Source organism: Mobula birostris, chromosome X (assembly GCF_030028105.1).
Source record: "Mobula birostris isolate sMobBir1 chromosome X, sMobBir1.hap1, whole genome shotgun sequence".
Classification (NCBI taxonomy): domain Eukaryota; kingdom Metazoa; phylum Chordata; class Chondrichthyes; order Myliobatiformes; family Myliobatidae; genus Mobula; species Mobula birostris.
Window position 1 is genome coordinate 18310890 of NC_092402.1, and position 18356 is coordinate 18329245.

Consider the following 18356-nt stretch of genomic DNA (forward strand, 5'->3'; position numbering starts at 1 on the left):
AGGCAGGTGTATATGGGGTTGAGTGGGATCCAGGATCAGCCATGATGAAATGGCAGAACAGAATCAATGGGCTGAATGGCCTAATTCTGCTCCTATGTCTTATGGTCTTGTATGTGCCTGAGACCTTTGCATAGTACTGTATCTTCTTGTACTTTATCTCTGTTGTACCTCTTAAGGAAATAGCTGAGCCTCTTTCTGGTGCTAGGGTCTCCTTCTGTTTAGAGAAGCTCTTGGAATGTCAATGAGATTGCTGCAAGGCCTCAATTGTCACAACATCAATTGCAATGTGGACCAGGATGAGAGCTGATCGGGAATCTTCCATAATCTCAACATCTGAGCTGGCGGTGTCTTGTATGTTGTTTGAGACTTGGCTTGCTCCATTTCCCTCACTTAGCCACATATATTGTGTGTTCTGACAACAGGTACTACAGTACTTCATGAGTTTCTGATAATATAGAATCAAAAGACTTGTCTTCTATTATGAGCTGAAATAGTCCACTACTCTCAATCACTCTCCAATTTTGTTTTCTAGTTCACAGCGTCTTAAATTCAGGTTGAACCTCTATGAACTAAAAGAAGGCAGACAGATCAAACCAAAAACATTTATGAGCATGGTCTCCAATCTGCTTTACGAACGACGGTAAGTTAAATACTCCAACCCTGTTGTGAAGTGTTTGCATTTATGCTGTGTGATTTTTATCCTGAAATGTTGTGTTGCGTGGCCAAACTGAACACTTGCAAACTGATTTTTCAATTGGAGTTTGCCACTGTTAACCCTTTCATAGGTTCTAGTTATATTATATTATATTAGTGTGAGTTGAACACACTGCTTGGCACTTTGTTGCATCAGGAGAGAGCACCTTTAAATATACAGACAAGAACTCTTGTCTTGAGGAACTTGGGAATTAACTGACTGCAGTTTGAGCAGAAAACTGAGGATTACAGTTAACTGAATAAGAGCTGCAGCAGTTTCCTTTGCAAATGACAGGTAAATTAATTGTCCGAGTGTGGCCTGTTCTTCACATTAAACAGCTGTGCACTATCAGCTTAGAGTTACTGACGACTTGTTCTACTGTTAAATGAATAGCTTAACTTGGCATTCTTTAAATGTTTTGTCATTTGCCTTCCAAGTGTCATATAAATAAATCAGTAAATAACAGGATGTATGCTATTTGCCAAGCACGGCCTTAACTGTGGTGACTCGTATACAGAGAGTGGTGAATCTGTGGAATTTGTTGCCACAGGTGACTGTGGAGGCCAAGTCATTGGGTATATTTTAAGGCAGTGGTTGATGATAAGTTCTTGAAAAAGTCGAGTGTGAAGGGATACAAGGGTAAGGCAGGAGATTGGGGCTGAGAGGGAAGTGGATCAACCATAATGAAATGGCGGAGCAGACTTCATGGGCCAAATAGGCTGATTCTGCTCCTATATCTTATGGTTATTTGAGAGAACAGTTTTATAAGATCCAGACCAAGTAAGGACAACCAAGTTCCTTCCCTAAAGGGCATTAATCAGTCTGTTGATTTTGTGGTTGCCTTTCTTTTCATGCTAGTTTCAAAGTCAAAGCAGAGTTTGTTGTATGCACAGATGAAATGAAAATTTTATGTACAGCAGCATCTAGGCACACGGCAAAATTCACAGGAAAAACATTAACATAAATTGTACACAATTTTTACAAGAAGAGAAAATAAAACAATGTCCATTTTATTGCAAGGTGGTTGAAGGGATCATAGTGTTGCTAAACTCTACTGACTAGGGTTTTGCTGGCTGGTTCAAAAACTGAATGATTAAAGGAAAGTAGCTGCTCTTGAACCTGGTGGTGTGGGACATCAGGCTTCTGCACCTCCTGTCCATTGGTAACTGTGAAAAGATAGATGGCCTGGATGCTGGGGATCTTTGATAGATGTTGTCTTCATGAGATGGTGCCGTTTGTAGATACTACCAATAGTAGGGAGGGCTGCACCTGTAATGTATTGGTCAAGGTCCACTGCGCTCTCAGGCTTCTTACTTTCCTTTGCAGTCATCTAATGGTACGTACATAGTGGTATGCAAAGCTTTGGGCACCCCTGGTCAAAATTTCTGTTACTGTGAATAGTTAGGTGAGCAGAAGATGAACTGATCTCCAAAAGTCATAAAGTTAAAGATGAAACATTCTTTTCAACATTTTAAGCAAGATTAGTGTATTATTTTTGTTTTGCATAATTTTAGAGTGGGGGGAAAAAAGGAAAGGAGCACCATGCAAAGGTTTGGGCACCCCAAGAGATTTGAGCTCTCAGATAACTTTTACCAAGGTCTCAGACCTTAATTAGCTTGTTAGAGCTATGGCTTGTTCACAGTTGTCATTAGGAAAGGCCAGGTGATGCAAATTTCAAAGCTTTATAAATACCCTGACTCCTCAAACCTTGTCCCAACAATCAGCAGCCGTGGGCTCCTCTAAGCAGCTGCCTAGCACTCTGAAAATTAAAATAAATAATGCCCACAAAGTAGGAGAAGGCTATAAGAAGATAGCAAAGCGTTTTCAGGTAGCCGTTTCCTCAGTTCGTAATGTAATTAAGAAATGGCAGTTAACAGGAACGGTGGAAGTCAAGTTGAGGTCTGGAAGACCAAGAAAACTTTCCGAGAGAGCTGCTCGTAGGATTGCTAGAAAGGCAAATCAAAACCCCTGTTTGACTGCAAAAGTCCTTCAGGAAGATTTAGCAGACTCTGGAGTGGTGGTGCACTGTTCTACTGTGCAGCGACACCTGCACAAATATGACCTTCATGGAGGAGTCAACAGAAGAAAACCTTTCCTGCATCCTCACCACAAAATTCAGCGTCAGAAGTTTGCAAAGGAACATCTAAACAAGCCTGATGCATTTTGGAAACAAGTCCTGTGGACTGATGAAGTTAAAATAGAACTTTTTGGCCACAATGAGCAAAGGTATGTTTGGAGAAAAAAGGGTGCAGAATTTCATGAAAAGAACACCTCCCCAACTGTTAAGCATGGGGGTGGATCGATCATGCTTTGGGCTTGTGTTGCAGCCAGTGGCACGGGGAACATTTCACTGGTAGAGGGAAGAATGAATTCAATTAAATACCAGCAAATTCTGGAAGCAAACATCACACCGTCTGTAAAAAAAGGCTGAAGATGAAAAGAGGATGGTTTCTACAACAGGATAATGATCCTAAACACACCTGAGAATCCACAATGGACTACCTCAAGAGGCGCAAGCTGAAGGTTTTGCCATGGCCCTCACAGTCCCCTGACCTAAACATCATCGAAAATCTGTGGATAGACCTGAAAAAGAGCAGTGCATGCAAGACGGCCCGAGAATCTCACAGAACTAGGAGCCTTTTGCAAGGAAGAATGGGCAGAACAAGAATTGAAAGACTCAACTGGCTACAAAAAGTGTTTACAAGCTGTGATACTTGCCAAAGGGGGTGTACTAAGTACTGACCATGCAGGGTGCCCAAACTTTTGCTTCGGGCCCTTTTCCTTTTTTGTTATTTTGAAACTATAAAAGATGGAAATAAAATAATCTTGCTTAAAATATTAAAGAAATGTGTCATCTTTAACTGTATGCCTTTTGGAAATCATGTCATCTTTTACTTGCTTAGCTATTCACAGTAACAGAAATTTTGACCAAGGGTGACCAAACTTTTACATGCCACTGTATACAACCAAATGAAACAGTGTTCCTCTGGACCTCAGTGTATTAACGAAACATGTATTGTACACAGCGCACAAAAATAAATTAATAAAATATAATTCAAAGTGCATGTAGTGACAGCACAGGGAAACAATAAACAGTCTGGTAAATAACTCGCTGTCCTAGTGACAAGTTCTCGGTGGCGACAGGGTATTCATTAGTCTCTTAGTCTGAGGGAAGAAGCTGTTCCCCAGTCTGACAGTCCTGGTCCTGATGCTTCTGTACCTCCTTCCAGATGGTAGTGGGTTGGGTGGTAGGGATCCTCAACGTCTGCAGCACTTCTGGTCAATGTCACAAATTGAGGGGAGGGAGACCCCAGTGATCCTCTTGGCAGTTTCTATTTTCCTCTGTAGGATCTTGCGGTCTGATGCCTTGCAGCTTCCATACTGCACAATGATGCTGCTAGACAGGACGCTCCCGATGGTTTTCCTGTAGAAAATTGTTAGAATGGAGGCGGGGAGCCTTGCACACTTCTACAGCTGTAGAGGGCACGTGGTTGGGGTACATATAAAGCAAAAGTTGATTGGTTCTTGATTCATAAGGGTTTCAAAGGTCGCAGGGAGAATGAGGTTGAGAATGATAATAAATCAGCCATATTGGAATGGTGGAGCAGATTCAGTGGGTGGAATGACCTAATTCTGCTCCGATGTCCCTCTGTCACACAGGAAAACCTATATACGTACCTTGAAACATTGAGTTGTGAGCTCTGTCCTTTGCTCAAGCACTTTTATAACATTATGTTCTTGTGCTGATCCATGCCCTCCGATCATCATTTTTTGAGGCTCAGTCAGCATTAGGTTTAGTATCACTGGCATATGTCATGAAATTTGTTCTTTTGCAGCAGCATTACATTGCAGTACATAATAACAATAAAACTATAAATGACAATAAAATATAAAAAATAACTAGTGCAAAAAAGAGAGCAAAAAATATTGAGGTAGTGTACATGGGTTCATTGTCCATTCAGAATTCTAATGGCAGATGGGAAGAAGCTGTTCCTGAAACATTGAGTATGTGTTTTAAGGCTCCTGTGCTACCTCCTTGATGGTAGCAATGAGAAAAGGGTATGTCCTGGTGGGGGTTGATATGTGTTTTTGTGGCATCGCCTTTGGTAGTGTCCTCTGTGCTGAGGAGGCTCATGCCCACGATGGAGCTGACCGAGTTTGTAACTTTCTAAAGTCGTTTCTTTCCTTTAAAGTAAATGCAATTAAGCCTACTGGCCCTTTCACAGTTTTCCAGCTTTCTCTGTCTGCTCTCCACGGTGGGGATTCCTTATTCTGTTTTCTACGTATGATTCTGACTCCCAACCTGTTGAGCTACTGTTCTGAGTCCCAGCTACTGACTCACTAGTTGAAAACCTCCCAAGTACCACTCAAACTTCTCAAACTTTTCAGTGACTAGTTCCTAGAATGCAATAACCTTTTATGATTTGAGACTATAGGACCATAAGAGACAAGCAGAATTCAGCCATTCAACCTAGCGAGTCTGCGCCTCCATTCCATCACGGCTGATTTAATATCCTTCTAAACCCTATTCTCCTGCCTTTTCCCTGTAATCTTTGACACCCTGACTAATCAAGGACCAATTAACTTCTACTTTAAATATTTTGCCATTTGGATTTAGAACTGGTTTGCCTATAGAAGACAGAGGGTAGTGGTCGAAGGGATTTATTTTAGCTGGAGGTCTGTGATTAGTGGTGTTCTGCAGGAATCTGTACTGAGACCTTTGCTGTTTGTGATGTATATAAATCACTTGTATGAAATGTAGGTTGGTGAGTTAGTAAGTTTGCAGATAATATGAAGGTTGGGGTGGTGGTGCCAAATACGGCAGGATATAGATCAATTACAGATATGGGCGGAGAACTGGTAGATGGAGTTTAAACTGGTCAAATGTGAATTGTTACACCTTGGTAGGTTAAATGTAAAGAGACAGTACACTGTTAGGCAAGAATCATAAGTGTTGATAAACGGAGGGATCTTGGGTTACAAGTTCATAGCTCCTTGAAAGTGGCTTATGTTGGTTAAGAAGGTATATGGCATGTTTGTTGTTATTAGTTGAGGCAATGTTTTCAAAACTCAGGAAGTTATGTTGCAGCTTTAAAGAACTCTAGATTAGCCAGATCTGGAGTATTGCATACAGTTCTGTTCACCCTATTATAGGAAGGATTCGAAGCTTTGGATGTTGCCTGGATTAGAGAGCGTGCGCAATAACTAGCGGTTGGGCAAACTTGGGTTGTTTTCTCTGGAGTGGTGGAAGATGAGGGGAGATCTGATAGAGGTTTATAAGATTATGGGAGGCATAGATAGTGTAGACAGACAGCGTCTTTTTCCAAGCGTTGAAATGTCTAGAAGATGTGTATTTAAGGTGAGAGGGGGTAATTTCAAAGGATGTGAGGGGTAAGATTATATTTTTAGAGTGCTGGGTGCCTGGAATTCGCTGCCTGGCGTAGTGATAGAGGCAGATACATTAGGGACTTTTAAGAGTCGTTTAGATAGGCACATGAATGTGAGGAAAATGGAAGGATGTGGACATTGTGTAAGCAGAAGAGATTAGGTTAGCTGGCCATTTAATTACTAATTTATTTCGGTTCAGCACAACATTGTGGCCCAAAGGGCCTATTCCTGAACTGTACTGATTGTTCTATGTTCTAATATACCCAGTGATGGCCTCCACAGCCACCTGTGGCAATGAATTCCACAGACTCTTCCCCCCCCCCCCCCCCCCCGGCTGAAGAAATTCATCCTCATCTCTGTTCCAAATGGACATCTCTATTCTAAGGCCTAGACTTTCCCCACGATAGGAAACATCATCTGTACATCCATTCTATATAGGCCTTTCAATATTTGATCGTTTCAATGAGATCGCACCCCCCCCGGGCTGGACTCCTCCAATGCCAGCGCATCTATTAGGTAAGGGACCCACTTGATCAGTAAATTCATTATTACTTCTCACACTTATAGATTTGGTCCATACTACGTCGAGCCAGTAATTGCGGGACTTGATCCAAAGACCTATCAACCGTTTATCTGTTCACTGGACTTGATTGGCTGCCCGATGGAGACTGAAGACTTTGTGGTCAGTGGAACATGTGCAGAACAAATGTACGGCATGTGCGAGTCCCTCTGGGAACCAGACATGGTAAGTTCTTTCTGAATTATGGCTTTGACACATGCACCTGTTTATTACCTTAGGTAAACATAAATTCTACTAGTTTCATTTGCTGCTTAAGAACCACAAAAATTATTTATTTTTGGTCTGTTTCTGACTTTCACCCTGGTGGTATATCTTTTTAGTTAAGCAATATGGGTTCAGTTCAGAAACAGCAGCATTGAGTTATCAACTGCATTGTTTCCTGTGTTATGTTGTCATTTTTTGTGCCCTTTTGCAAGAGATTAATTGAAAGCAAGCCCCTTGGATTAAAGGGGCAGTGTGGAGTAGACCCTTCCTGCCCTTCGAGCCACGGTGCCCAGCAATCCCCTGACTTAACCCTAGCCTAATCACAGGACCATTTACAATGGCCAATTAACCTACCAACCAGTTGATCTTTGGACAGTGGGAGGAAACCAGAGCACTGGGGGAAACCCATGCAGTCATGGTGAGAACATACAAACTCCTTACAGGCAGTGACGAGAATTGAACCCTGGTCGCTAGTACTGTAAAGCATTGTGCTAACTATTCTATTGTGCCACCCCAATCTTAGCCCCCCCCTATCGTCAAAAATATCTGCATACAAAAATCCAATGTGGCACTAAGCTAACTTGATTCGGGGATCAGATAAGAATCTTTAATGGTGTCCAATGGTGGTGAAGGCAGATACATTGGGGACATTTAGGAAACTCTTAGATTGGCACTGGATGATAGAAAAATGGAGGGCTATGTAGCAGAGAAGGGTTAGATTAATTGTAGAGTAGGTTAAAAGGTTAGTACAACATCCTGGCCAAAGGACCTGTAGTGTTCTATGTGATTTTAGCATAGGATCTACATTGGTTGAGGAAGGAAGTTTGGGTTCTTTAAACACAGTTACTTCGTGTACAGGACTGTCATTCTTGATCATGCTCGGTGTTGTGGATAGTGTTGTAGGTTACAATGAGACATTGATAGAATGTAGAGCTGGGCTGGGAAGCAGCAGATGGAGTTCATCCCTAAAAAGTATGAAGTGATACATATTTGGAAGGTCGAACTTTAAGGCAGAGTACAAGGTTAATGGCAGGATTCTTAGAGGTGTGGAGGGACAGAGGGATCTTGGAGTCCACGTCCATAGATCCCTCAAAAGTTTCCATGCAAGTTGATAAGGTGGTTAAGAAGGCCTTCGTTAATCAGGGGATTAAGTTCAAAACCTACAAGATAATATTGTGGCTCTATAAAACTCTGGCTAAACCCCACTTGGAGTATCTTGTTCAGTTCTGATCACCGCATTATAGAAAGCTTTAGAGAGGGTACAGGGGAGATTTGCCAGGATGCTGCCTGGATCAGAGAGGATAGATTGAACGGCTAGGGCTTTTCTCTTTGGAGGAAAGGGGGATTGGAAGTGACTTCATAGGGTTGTATAAGATAGAGCAGACAGCCAGAGCTTTTATTCCCAGGATGGAAGTGGCTAATACGAGGGGGCATAATTTTAAAGTGATTGGATGACAGTATAGGAGGTGGTGTTAGTTTTTTTTTACAGAGAGTGGTGGATGCATGGAACGTGCTGCCAGAGGTCATGGTAGATGCAGATATTTTAGGAACATTTAAGAGACTTAGCCCACCATTTTTCTTTCATCCATGTGCCTACGTGGGAGGGAAGGGTTAGATTGATCTTAGAGTACATTAAATGGTCAGCACAACATTGTGGGCTGAATGGCCTTTACAGTGCCATTCTATGTTCTATAACCCAGCTTGGAAGACCTGTAATCCCATGAGAATGGCTGCATATATAGCTTTCACTTAAAGTGCTTGTGAGGCCTTTGACTCTAATACTTTGTTCAGTATGTCTTCCACACTGCTTCACTGGAGCTCTATCCCATACAAGCCTCCAGTACTGAGAAGTAAGCTTGATTTCCCGGGGGGGGGGGGGGGGGTCACAAAGTGAGTGACATTTATACTGATTCCTGGTAGCAAGTCAAAAGTGACATTGTTCATCCTTTTTTTTTCAAGAAAGCATTTTTCTTGGTAGACAACTAAATTCACACTTCAATTTCCAGGAACCAGAAGATCTGTTTGAAACCATTTCTCAGGCTATGCTGAATGCAGTGGATAGAGATGCTGTGTCTGGGATGGGTGTCATCGTGCATATCATGTAAGTGTAGAACATTTTTTCAAGCTGGCAGAATCCCACTTTTTCTGCAAACTGAACTCCCTGTGAGGGCTGTCATAAAGTTAGCTAACTGATCTTAAGTTGACAAGGATGTTGTCGACACTTGAGGACCTGAGGTAGGGAAAAGGTTGAACAGGTTCGGACTTTATTCCCTGGACCATAGGAGATATGAGGGGAGATTAGATAGAAGTATACCAAATTATGAGGGGTATAGATAGGGTAAAGGCAAGCAAGTTGTTCTCACTGAGGTAGGGTGAGACTAGAACTCAAGGTCATAGGTTAAGGGTGAAAGGTGAAATGTTTAAGGGGCACATGGGGTGGAGGGGAGCTGCTTCACTCAGAGGTTGGTGAGAGAATGGAGCGAGCTGCCAGCAGAAGTGGTGGATGCGGGTTTGATTTCACCACTTAAGAGAAATTTGGTAAGGTTCATGGATGTGGAGGGCTATGGTCTGGCATGTTGATGAGACCAGGGCAGAATAATAGTTTGGTGTGGGCTAGATGGGCCAAAGAGCCTGTTTCTGCACTGTAGTGCTCTATACTCTAAAGTAGCAGACAAAGGAAATTTCAGTGGGCTTTCAGCAGAGGTCATTATACTATTAGATGCTACGACATGATGCTAGATCATGAAATGCATGTAGTGCAACATTGAATTGAATTGACTTTATTTACTTTATTGTCACCAAACAACTGGTACCAGAACGTACAATCATCACAGCAATATTTGATTCTGCGCTTCACACTCCCTGGATTACAAATATTAAATATTAAAAATAGTAAAAATTAGTAACTATTAAAAATTTAAATTATAAATCATAAATAGAAAATAGAAAAATGGAAAGTAAGGTAGTGCAAGAAAACCGAGAGGCAGGTCTGGATATTTGGAGGGTACGGCCCAGATCCGGGTCAGGATCCGTTCAGCAGTCTTATCACAGTTGGAAAGAAGCTGTTCCCAAATCTGGCTGTATGAGTCTTCAAGCTCCTGAGCCTTCTCCCAGAGGGAAGAGGGACGAAATGATAGATAGATAGATATACTTTATTGATCCCGAGGGAAATTAGGTTTCGTTACAGCCGCACCAACCAAGAATAGAGCATAAATATAGCAATACAAAAACCACAAACAATCAAACAACAATATGCAAACTATGTCAGATGGAAAATAAGTCCAGGACCAGTCTATTGGCTCAGTGTGTCTGACCCTCTATGGGAGGAGCTACAAGTTCAATGGCCACAGGCAGGAACGACCTGCCGTGCCGCCCAGTATTGTATCACGGTGGAACGTGGCTGAGTCCAACAGTAAAAAGTTCAACATCCAGTCTGCAAACACGTTCCTCGATCGTAATATACCCGGGATTGCACCATCCGTTGTTAACCAGAACAGTAAGCACCCAATTCCTTTACACTTACCGCTCTCAGTGCACTTCCGGTCAGCCAGAACGGTATTACCCACTGAACTCCTCTTCTCCAAAAGTCTCTGTTGTCTCGACCCGGTCCTCTTTCCTTGGCTTTGTGATCCCCCTCTGTGTGTTTTCCTCCGGATTTCAGCAGGGGTGTCCACCGCTCTGTTCGCTAAACCGGCCGGCATTAGCTGGTCCGTGGAATACACAATGCGACCTTGCTTCTGTCCCGCGTGTCGGAACGTAACCATTTCCAGCGCTAAAGAAAACCCAAATAAAACTCTCTATACCAGCATGTTAGAGAGGGTGCAGCTTCGATGTGTTACCGTGAGGGAAAAAGAAATACAAAAAATAACGTTAGTTTAAAAAACAATAAGAAGAAAGTAAGAATAGATCGGAATGGTTGTACCAGGCTGCACGCACGACCGGCGCTTGCGCACTTATGTGTGTTGGCTGTGTGGGTCGTGTCCTTGATTATCCTGGCAGCACTGCTCCGACAGCGTGCGGTGTAAAGTGAGTCCAAGGACGGAAGATTGGTTTGTGTGATGTGCTGTGCCGTGCCATGTTCACGATCTTCTGCAGCTTCTTCCAGTCTTGGACAGGACAACTTCCATACCAGGTTGTGATGCACCCTAGAGGAATGCTTTCTACGGTGCATCTATAAAAATTAGTGAGGGTTTTAGGGGACAGGCCAAATGTCTTTAGTTTTCTCAGGAAGTAAAGGCGCTGGTGGGCCTTCTTGACAGTGGACTCTGCTTGGTTGGACCAAGTCAGGTCATTTGAGATATTGACCCCGAGGAACTTAAAGCTTTTGACCTGTTCCACTTGCGCACCACCGATGTAAATTGGGTCGTGCAGTCCGCTACTCCTTCTGAAGTCAACAACCAATTCCTTCGTCTTGCTGACGTTGAGGGATAGGTTATTGTCTTTGCACCATGCCACCAGGTTCTTAATTTCCTCTCTGTACTCAAACTCATCATTACCCGAGACACGGTCTACAATTGTTGTGTCATCAGCAAACTTATATATTGAGTTTGATGGAAACTTGGCTACACAATCATGGGTGTACAGTGAGTACAGCAGGGGGCAGAGTACACAGCCTTGTGGGGCACCGGCGCTCAGAGTGATTGTAGAGGAGAGCTTGTCCCCTATTTTTACAGCCTGGGTCCTGTCTGTGAGGAAGTTGAAGATCCAGCTGCAGATCTGAGTGCTAAGGCCCAGGTTCCGGAGGTTAGGAATCAGTTTATTTGGAATGATGGTATTAAAGGCAGAGCTGTTGTCAACAAAAAGGAGCCTTACGTATGCGTCTTTATTCTCCCGGTGTTCTAAGGAGGAATGTAGGGCCAGAGAGATGGCGTCTGCCGTTGACCCGTTTCTTACATCCTTCACATACATAAGTTAAAATCTTTACGTTATGTCTCCATCTAAATGTGCAATGTGCAATCAAAGTAATTTATAATTTATATTAAATAGAACAGTCAATGTAACATAGAAATACACTCAGATCAGCGTGAGTTAATCAGTCTGATGGCCTGTTGGAAGGAGCTGTCCTGGAGCCTGTTGGTCCTGGCTTTTATGCTGTGGTACCGTTTCCCAGATGGCAGGAACTGTAATAGGTTGTGGTTGGGGTGACTCAGGTCCCTAATGATCCTTGTTGCATGGGGAGTCGGTTAAAATTCCATGGGTGGACTGGCCTGGTAATAAATATCCCTTAGACTTAAGGCCCAAATGGGAGATTTTATCATGCTGCTCTCTGTTCATTTCTGTAAAATTAGGAAAATATTATTATCTCGAAACAGCAAGCCAATTGGTCAAGTGATTACAAAGTTCAAGTCGAAGTAAAATTTTATTACATACATGTTACCTTATACTACCTTGCTATTCACTTTCTTGCAGGCTTGCACAGGAAAATAAGAAATAGAATTGATGAAAAATTATACATGATCAAAGACTGACAAACAATATTACAAAATATATTTAAATAGTTTCATCTCTCAATCCTGTGAAACACTAAAGCAACATTTCTTGGAGATGTTATTCTCCTTGATCTTTGATACAGGGTGTGTTAGCTCAGCACTGTCATGATCTTTGATACAGGGTGTGTTAGCTCAGAGCGCTGTCATGATCTTTGATACAGGGTATGTTAGCTCAGCACTGTCATGATCTTTGCTATAGGGTGTGTTAGCACAGCACTGTCATGATCTTTGATACAAGGTGTGTTAGCTCAGCACTGTCATGATCTTTGATACAGGGTGTGTTAGCTCAGCACTGTCATGATCTTTGCTATAGGGTGTGTTAGCACAGCACTGTCATGATCTTTGATACAAGGTGTGTTAGCTCAGCACTGTCATGATCTTTGATACAGGGTGTGTTAGCTCAGCACTGTCATGCCAGGGCCATGGTCACTTCTGCTGACCCTCATCCAGTTCAAGAGCTTGAATTTGGTTCTTTGCTGTAACATCCATGTTCTGTAACATCCATGTTCGGGTGGCAGTGTTAGCTGTGAGGAGTAAGAGGATGCAGGGTGACTTGGATAGGTTGGGTGAGTGGGCAAATTCATGGCAGATGCAATTTAATGTGGATAAATGTGAAGTTATCCACTTTGGTGGCAAAAATAGGAAAACAGATTATTATCTGAATGGTGGCCGATTAGGAAAAGGGGAGGTGCAACGAGACCTGGGTGTCATTATACACCAGTCATTGAAAGTGGGCATGCAGGTACAGCAGGCGGTGAAAAAGGCAAATGGTATGCTGGCATTTATAGCGAGAGGATTCGAGTACAGGAGCAGGGAGGTACTACTGCAGTTGTACAAGGCCTTGGTGAGACCACACCTGGAGTATTGTGTGCAGTTTTGGTCCCGTAATCTGAGGAAAGACATCCTTGCCATAGAGGGAGTACAAAGAAGGTTCACCAGATTGATTCCTGGGATGGCAGGACTTTCATATGAAGAAAGACTGGATGAACTGGGCTTGTACTCATTGGAATTTAGAAGATTGAGGGGGGATCTGATTGAAACGTATAAGATCCTAAAGGGATTGGACAGGCTAGATGCAGGAAGATTGTTCCCGATGTTGGGGAAGTCCAGACCGAGGGGCCACAGTTTGAGGATAGAGGGGAAGCCTTTTAGGACCGAGATTAGGAAAAACTTCTTCACACAGAGAGTGGTGAATTTGTGGAATTCTCTGCCGCAGGAAACAGTTGAGGCCAGTTCATTGGCTATATTTAAGAGGGAGTTAGATATGGCCCTTGTAGCTACGGGGGTCAGGGGGTATGGAGGGAAGGCTGGGGCAGGGTTCTGAGTTGGATGATCAGCCATGATCATAATAAATGGCGGTGCAGGCTCAAAGGGCCGAATGGCCCACTCCTGCACTTATTTTCTATGTTTCTATATGTTTCTATGTTTCTGTAGTTGGCACAGATAGAATTGTTTAAATGACAAAGTTTTAACTTGGGTGGAACAAGCATGGGTGCCAGGGGAGAACAATTTTGTAAATTGCCAGTAAAAGTGGCCACTTAACACTCAGTGCATGTTTTGACCATGAAAGTGCTGTCCCCTTCCTTGTCCCATTTCTCATAAAACATGTCTCCCTTTCCAAAACTGCTGTTACCAAAAAATTCCAAGTCAAAACCACTTAACACAGAGTCCAAATCAGAATCAGATTTATGGCAGATGTATAACAAGGAATTTGCTATTTTGTGGCAGTAATGGTGTGTTCATGGCCTGTTACAAAATCTGATGTTGGAGGGGAAAAAGATGTTTTTAAAATGTTGAGTATGTCTTCGAGCTTCTGTACCTTCTCTAATGGTGGTAACGAGTAGTAGCAATATAAATCTTCCTTTCAGGTACAAGGACACAAAAAAAAAAGTGATTCATCTGTGGATGATGAGGGGTTTTTGGTTTACCTTTTAACTGGTTTGGCACAACATTGTAGGGTGAAGTGTCTGTTCTAAATAGTTGTAAATCTAATAAAAAGAAATATAAAGATGTGTGAAGTAACAGTAGACCTGGGGATCTGGAATATTTTTACAACGAAGCAAATGAGGACCAAGGAAAGTCAAGATTTGATATGAGAGAGAGAAAAAGAAACTTAAGAGCTTTGAAGGTACACGAAAATCACCAACAAGGGCAAGTGTGGGGCCCTTACAGATAGAGAGAGGCAAATTATAATGGCAAATAAGAATTAGCAGAAAAAATTAACAATTACTCACAAAGAGCATGTATATAACCTGCCAGATAGATTGAGAAATCAGGTCTAGCAAATGTGAGGGATTGAAAGAACTAATTTGTAATTAAGCACGTACAAGAGAAGTTGTGAGCTTGAAAATATAAATTCCAGGGACTTGATGGGATGCACATCAGAGTTTTCGAATAGTGGCTTTGGAAGTGGTGAACACTCTGGTTATCATCTTCCATATGTTCTATAGATTCAGAAATTGTTCCCAAGGATTGGAAAGGAGCAAATGTAACCCCACTATGTAAGAAAGAAAGGGGAGAGAGACCATAGAGAGCTACTAACCTGTTAGCCTTGGATCTATTGGTGGACGAAATGCTGCTGTTACTTCACACATCTTTATACACATTAAAGGAATAGTATTGAAGAGAGCCAACATTGTGAAATAAACTTTGGTTGGCACAGCATTGTGGGCTGGAGGGCCTGTAATGTTCTATGTTCTAAATTGTTTGGTTAATCATCAAGAGGCTGTGGTACCTTTGGACTTTCAAGAACTAGAGGGCATATGTATAAGAGGAGAGGCAGAAAAATTAATAGCAATTTGAGGGGCAATTTTTTTCACACAAGGTTGTCCATATATGCAGTAACGTTCCAGAGAATGTGCCTGAAGCAGGTACAGTAACAACCTTTAAAAGACAGTTTGATAAATATGTGGATAGGAGAGGTTTAGAGGTTCTAGCTTGGGATGAGGTGGGCTAAAAGAATGTTTCAGGATAACAGTGCAAATGGGCTTAGCTTGGATGGGTGTCTTGGTCTGTATGGACCCGTCGGTCTGAAGAGCCTGTTTCGGTGTTGAATGACTCTTAACAGAGGCTCAAAATTGGTTAGCAAGGTTTGAGCACTCAGAATTGAGCATTGGTGGTTGGGTAGAAAGCAAAGAGTGGGAATAAATAGACTTTTCTCAGGTTGGTGGTCTTTGACTATTGGGATAGTGCAGGGATTAGTGCTCCAAATATACCTCCTCATTTAGGCTCAAAGGACCAAATTTCATATTTCCAAGTTTAATGATACAAAAATAGATGAGATTTTATGCATAGAAGAGAAGAAAAAGAGGCTTCAAGAAGAAATGGACATGCTGAAAGTATCCTATTTTGGCCTGGTTTGTGTGTGATTCCCAGTTAGGTGGGTATGGATGAGTTAACTGTCTCTCCATTTTAATTAGGGATAATGACAAATTCAGGCAGTGCACATCCGTGAGTATACTGCATATTTAAAACTTACATAAAACATCTATCTCTTTTCTTTGGTTATCTGTACATGGTTCCTTGGTTAAGAGTTCATAAGGGATCTGGGAACACAGATCCATAATTGATTGAAAGTGGTGGCACAGATAGATAGGGTCACAAAGAAAGCTTTTGGCACATCAGCCTTCATAAATCAAAGTATTAGAGATAGGAGATGGGATGTTATGTTGAGGTTGTATAAGATGTTGGTGAGGCCTAATTTGGAGTATTGTGTGCAGTTTTGGTCACCCACCTACAGGAAAGAGGTAAGTAAGTTTGGAAGAGTACAGAGAAAATTTATGTGGGAAAATTATGGATAGCCTGAGTTCCTTGAATGAAGAAGACTGAGAGGAGATTTGATAGGTACAAAATTATGAAGGGTGTAGATAGGGTAAATGCAAGCAGGCATTTCCCACTGAGGTTGGGTGGAATGGCAACTGGAAGTCATGGGTTAAGGGTGAAAGGTGATAAGTTTAAAGGTAACATAAGAGGAAACTTTCACTCAGTGGGTCATGAGAGTGCGGAACGAGCTGCCAGCACAACTGGTGCATGTAAGCTCAATTTCAACCTACATATGGATGGCATGGGTATGGAGGCTATGGTTCAGGTGCAGGTCAAAGGGATTAAATGGGACTGCATGGACTAGATGGGCTAAGAGGCCTGTTTGTGTTGTACTTTTCTGTGACCGATTCTATAATATAACTGGAGGTCATTGTAATCATTTCAGTTGTTGTTATATTCCACTGTCTGACATACATTCTCTTTTTTTTGTTTGCAGTGAAAAGGACAAGATTACTACCAGAACACTGAAGGCTCGCATGGATTAAAGACTTGCCTTCAGTAAACTTTGCAATGCAGCCATTTGTTTAAATATGTAATTTCCCTTCCCCTGCACTGAATCAGCTGGAGTATCAGGCGAGAGTCGGTTGAAACCAATAACTTGAACTGTAAATCTTTCATATTCTATCTGCTCTGAGTATTGTGTAATTTAAACAAATAAATTTGGTCTACAAACAAGATTGATTGTAAGCACAGAATAATTTTATTTCTGTTACAAACAGCAAGAAATGTGTTGTCATGTATGTTGATTTAATTTACAAAGCAAATGTGATTTTTATTGAATAGGTGGGGGGAGGGGAAATTGCACATTGAATCATTCTCACAAGGGAATCTCTTCTGATAAATAGTTTTTTTTAAATGATCTTGTTCTATAAACTGGACCACCCACACAGTCATTAACAAAATATCAATCTCCAGACTGCAATGCAATAGCTTCCATTTGGATCTTTGAATTACAAAAATTCTCACTGAGAAATGCAGATAAGCATTTTCACTTGTGAAAAAAGAATGATCAGATCATTGCAGAGTTTTTATTTCAAGTGCTGGACTGGAATTTGTGATCCTCTCAGCTTACACCTGTAACAACACTCAGTGTCCACCTTACTAGGTACCTCCTATATCTAATTAAACAGCCACTGAGGGTACGATCGTGGTCTACCACTGCTGTAACCCGTCTACTTCAAGGTTTGAAATATTCTGCATTCAGAGATGCTCTTCTGCACATCACTGTTGTACTGCATGGCTGTTTGAGTTACTGTCACCTTCCTGTCAGCTTGAACCAGTCTGGCCATTCTCCTCTGAGCTCTGTCATTAACAAGGCATTTTCACCACAGAACTGCTGATCACTGGATGTTGGTCTTTTTCGCACCATTTTCTAACCTCTAGAGACTGTTGTGCGCGAAAACCCCAGTTTCTGAGATCCTCAAACTAAGGTAAGGACATGTTTGGCACAGCTTTGTGGGCTGAAGGGCCTGTATTGTGTTGTAGGTTTTCTATTTTTCACCCCATCTGGCACCAACAATCATTCCACAGTCAAAGTCACTTAGATCACACACAAGATGCTGGAGGAACTCAGCAGTCAGAGGAAACCCATGTGGTCATAGGGAGAACACACAAACTCCTTGCAGGCAGCAGTGGGAATTGAACCCAGGTCGCTGGTATGGTAAAGCATTGTGCTAACCACTACATTACTGCGCCACCCCCAATGTCAAAATGGAGAATAGAACTTGCTGTGCAAAGCAAAAATAGGAAAAAAGATTGGTTTTATCAGTAATATCCTTGTTACAGCTGGAAGAAATCATTAACCTACCATTGAAAGCAGTTTTAAATGTTAAATTTAAAATTCATTCATTTTAAATGTAAAGTTTGTTCATATGCCATTACTGTCAATTAGTGGTTAAATAGATCATTGAATGATCTAAATAGTTGCATACTAACAGACCCTACTGGCTTACCTCATCCATGATGTCGATCTGCACTAATCACATTTGTCTGCCTTCTGCTTGTATCCATATTAAAATACCTTTTCAGCATTGTAATTGCATCTGCCTGCATCACCACTTCTGGCTGGTTGTTTCAGACACAGTCCACACCATGTGAAAAACTTAACCCTTAGATCTCTAAATTTTTCTCATGACATCTAAAGTATGTGACCTCTTGTTCCAGATTCCCCTGCCCATTA

General features: G+C 42.0%; 1 protein-coding gene across 1 annotated transcript in view; it reads left to right on the plus strand.

Moving 5' to 3' along the window:
- The window catches only part of psmb3 (proteasome 20S subunit beta 3), a 28204-nt gene extending 11350 nt beyond the window's left edge, over positions 1-16854 (plus strand). Inside the window, exons 3-6 of the mRNA XM_072249848.1 lie at positions 533-640; positions 6650-6827; positions 8873-8967; positions 16614-16854. Coding sequence (XP_072105949.1) covers positions 533-640; positions 6650-6827; positions 8873-8967; positions 16614-16662 — 430 coding nt within the window. The 3' untranslated portion in view covers positions 16663-16854. The remainder of the gene's footprint in view (positions 1-532; positions 641-6649; positions 6828-8872; positions 8968-16613) is intronic.
- The last annotated feature ends 1502 nt before the right edge of the window (positions 16855-18356 follow it).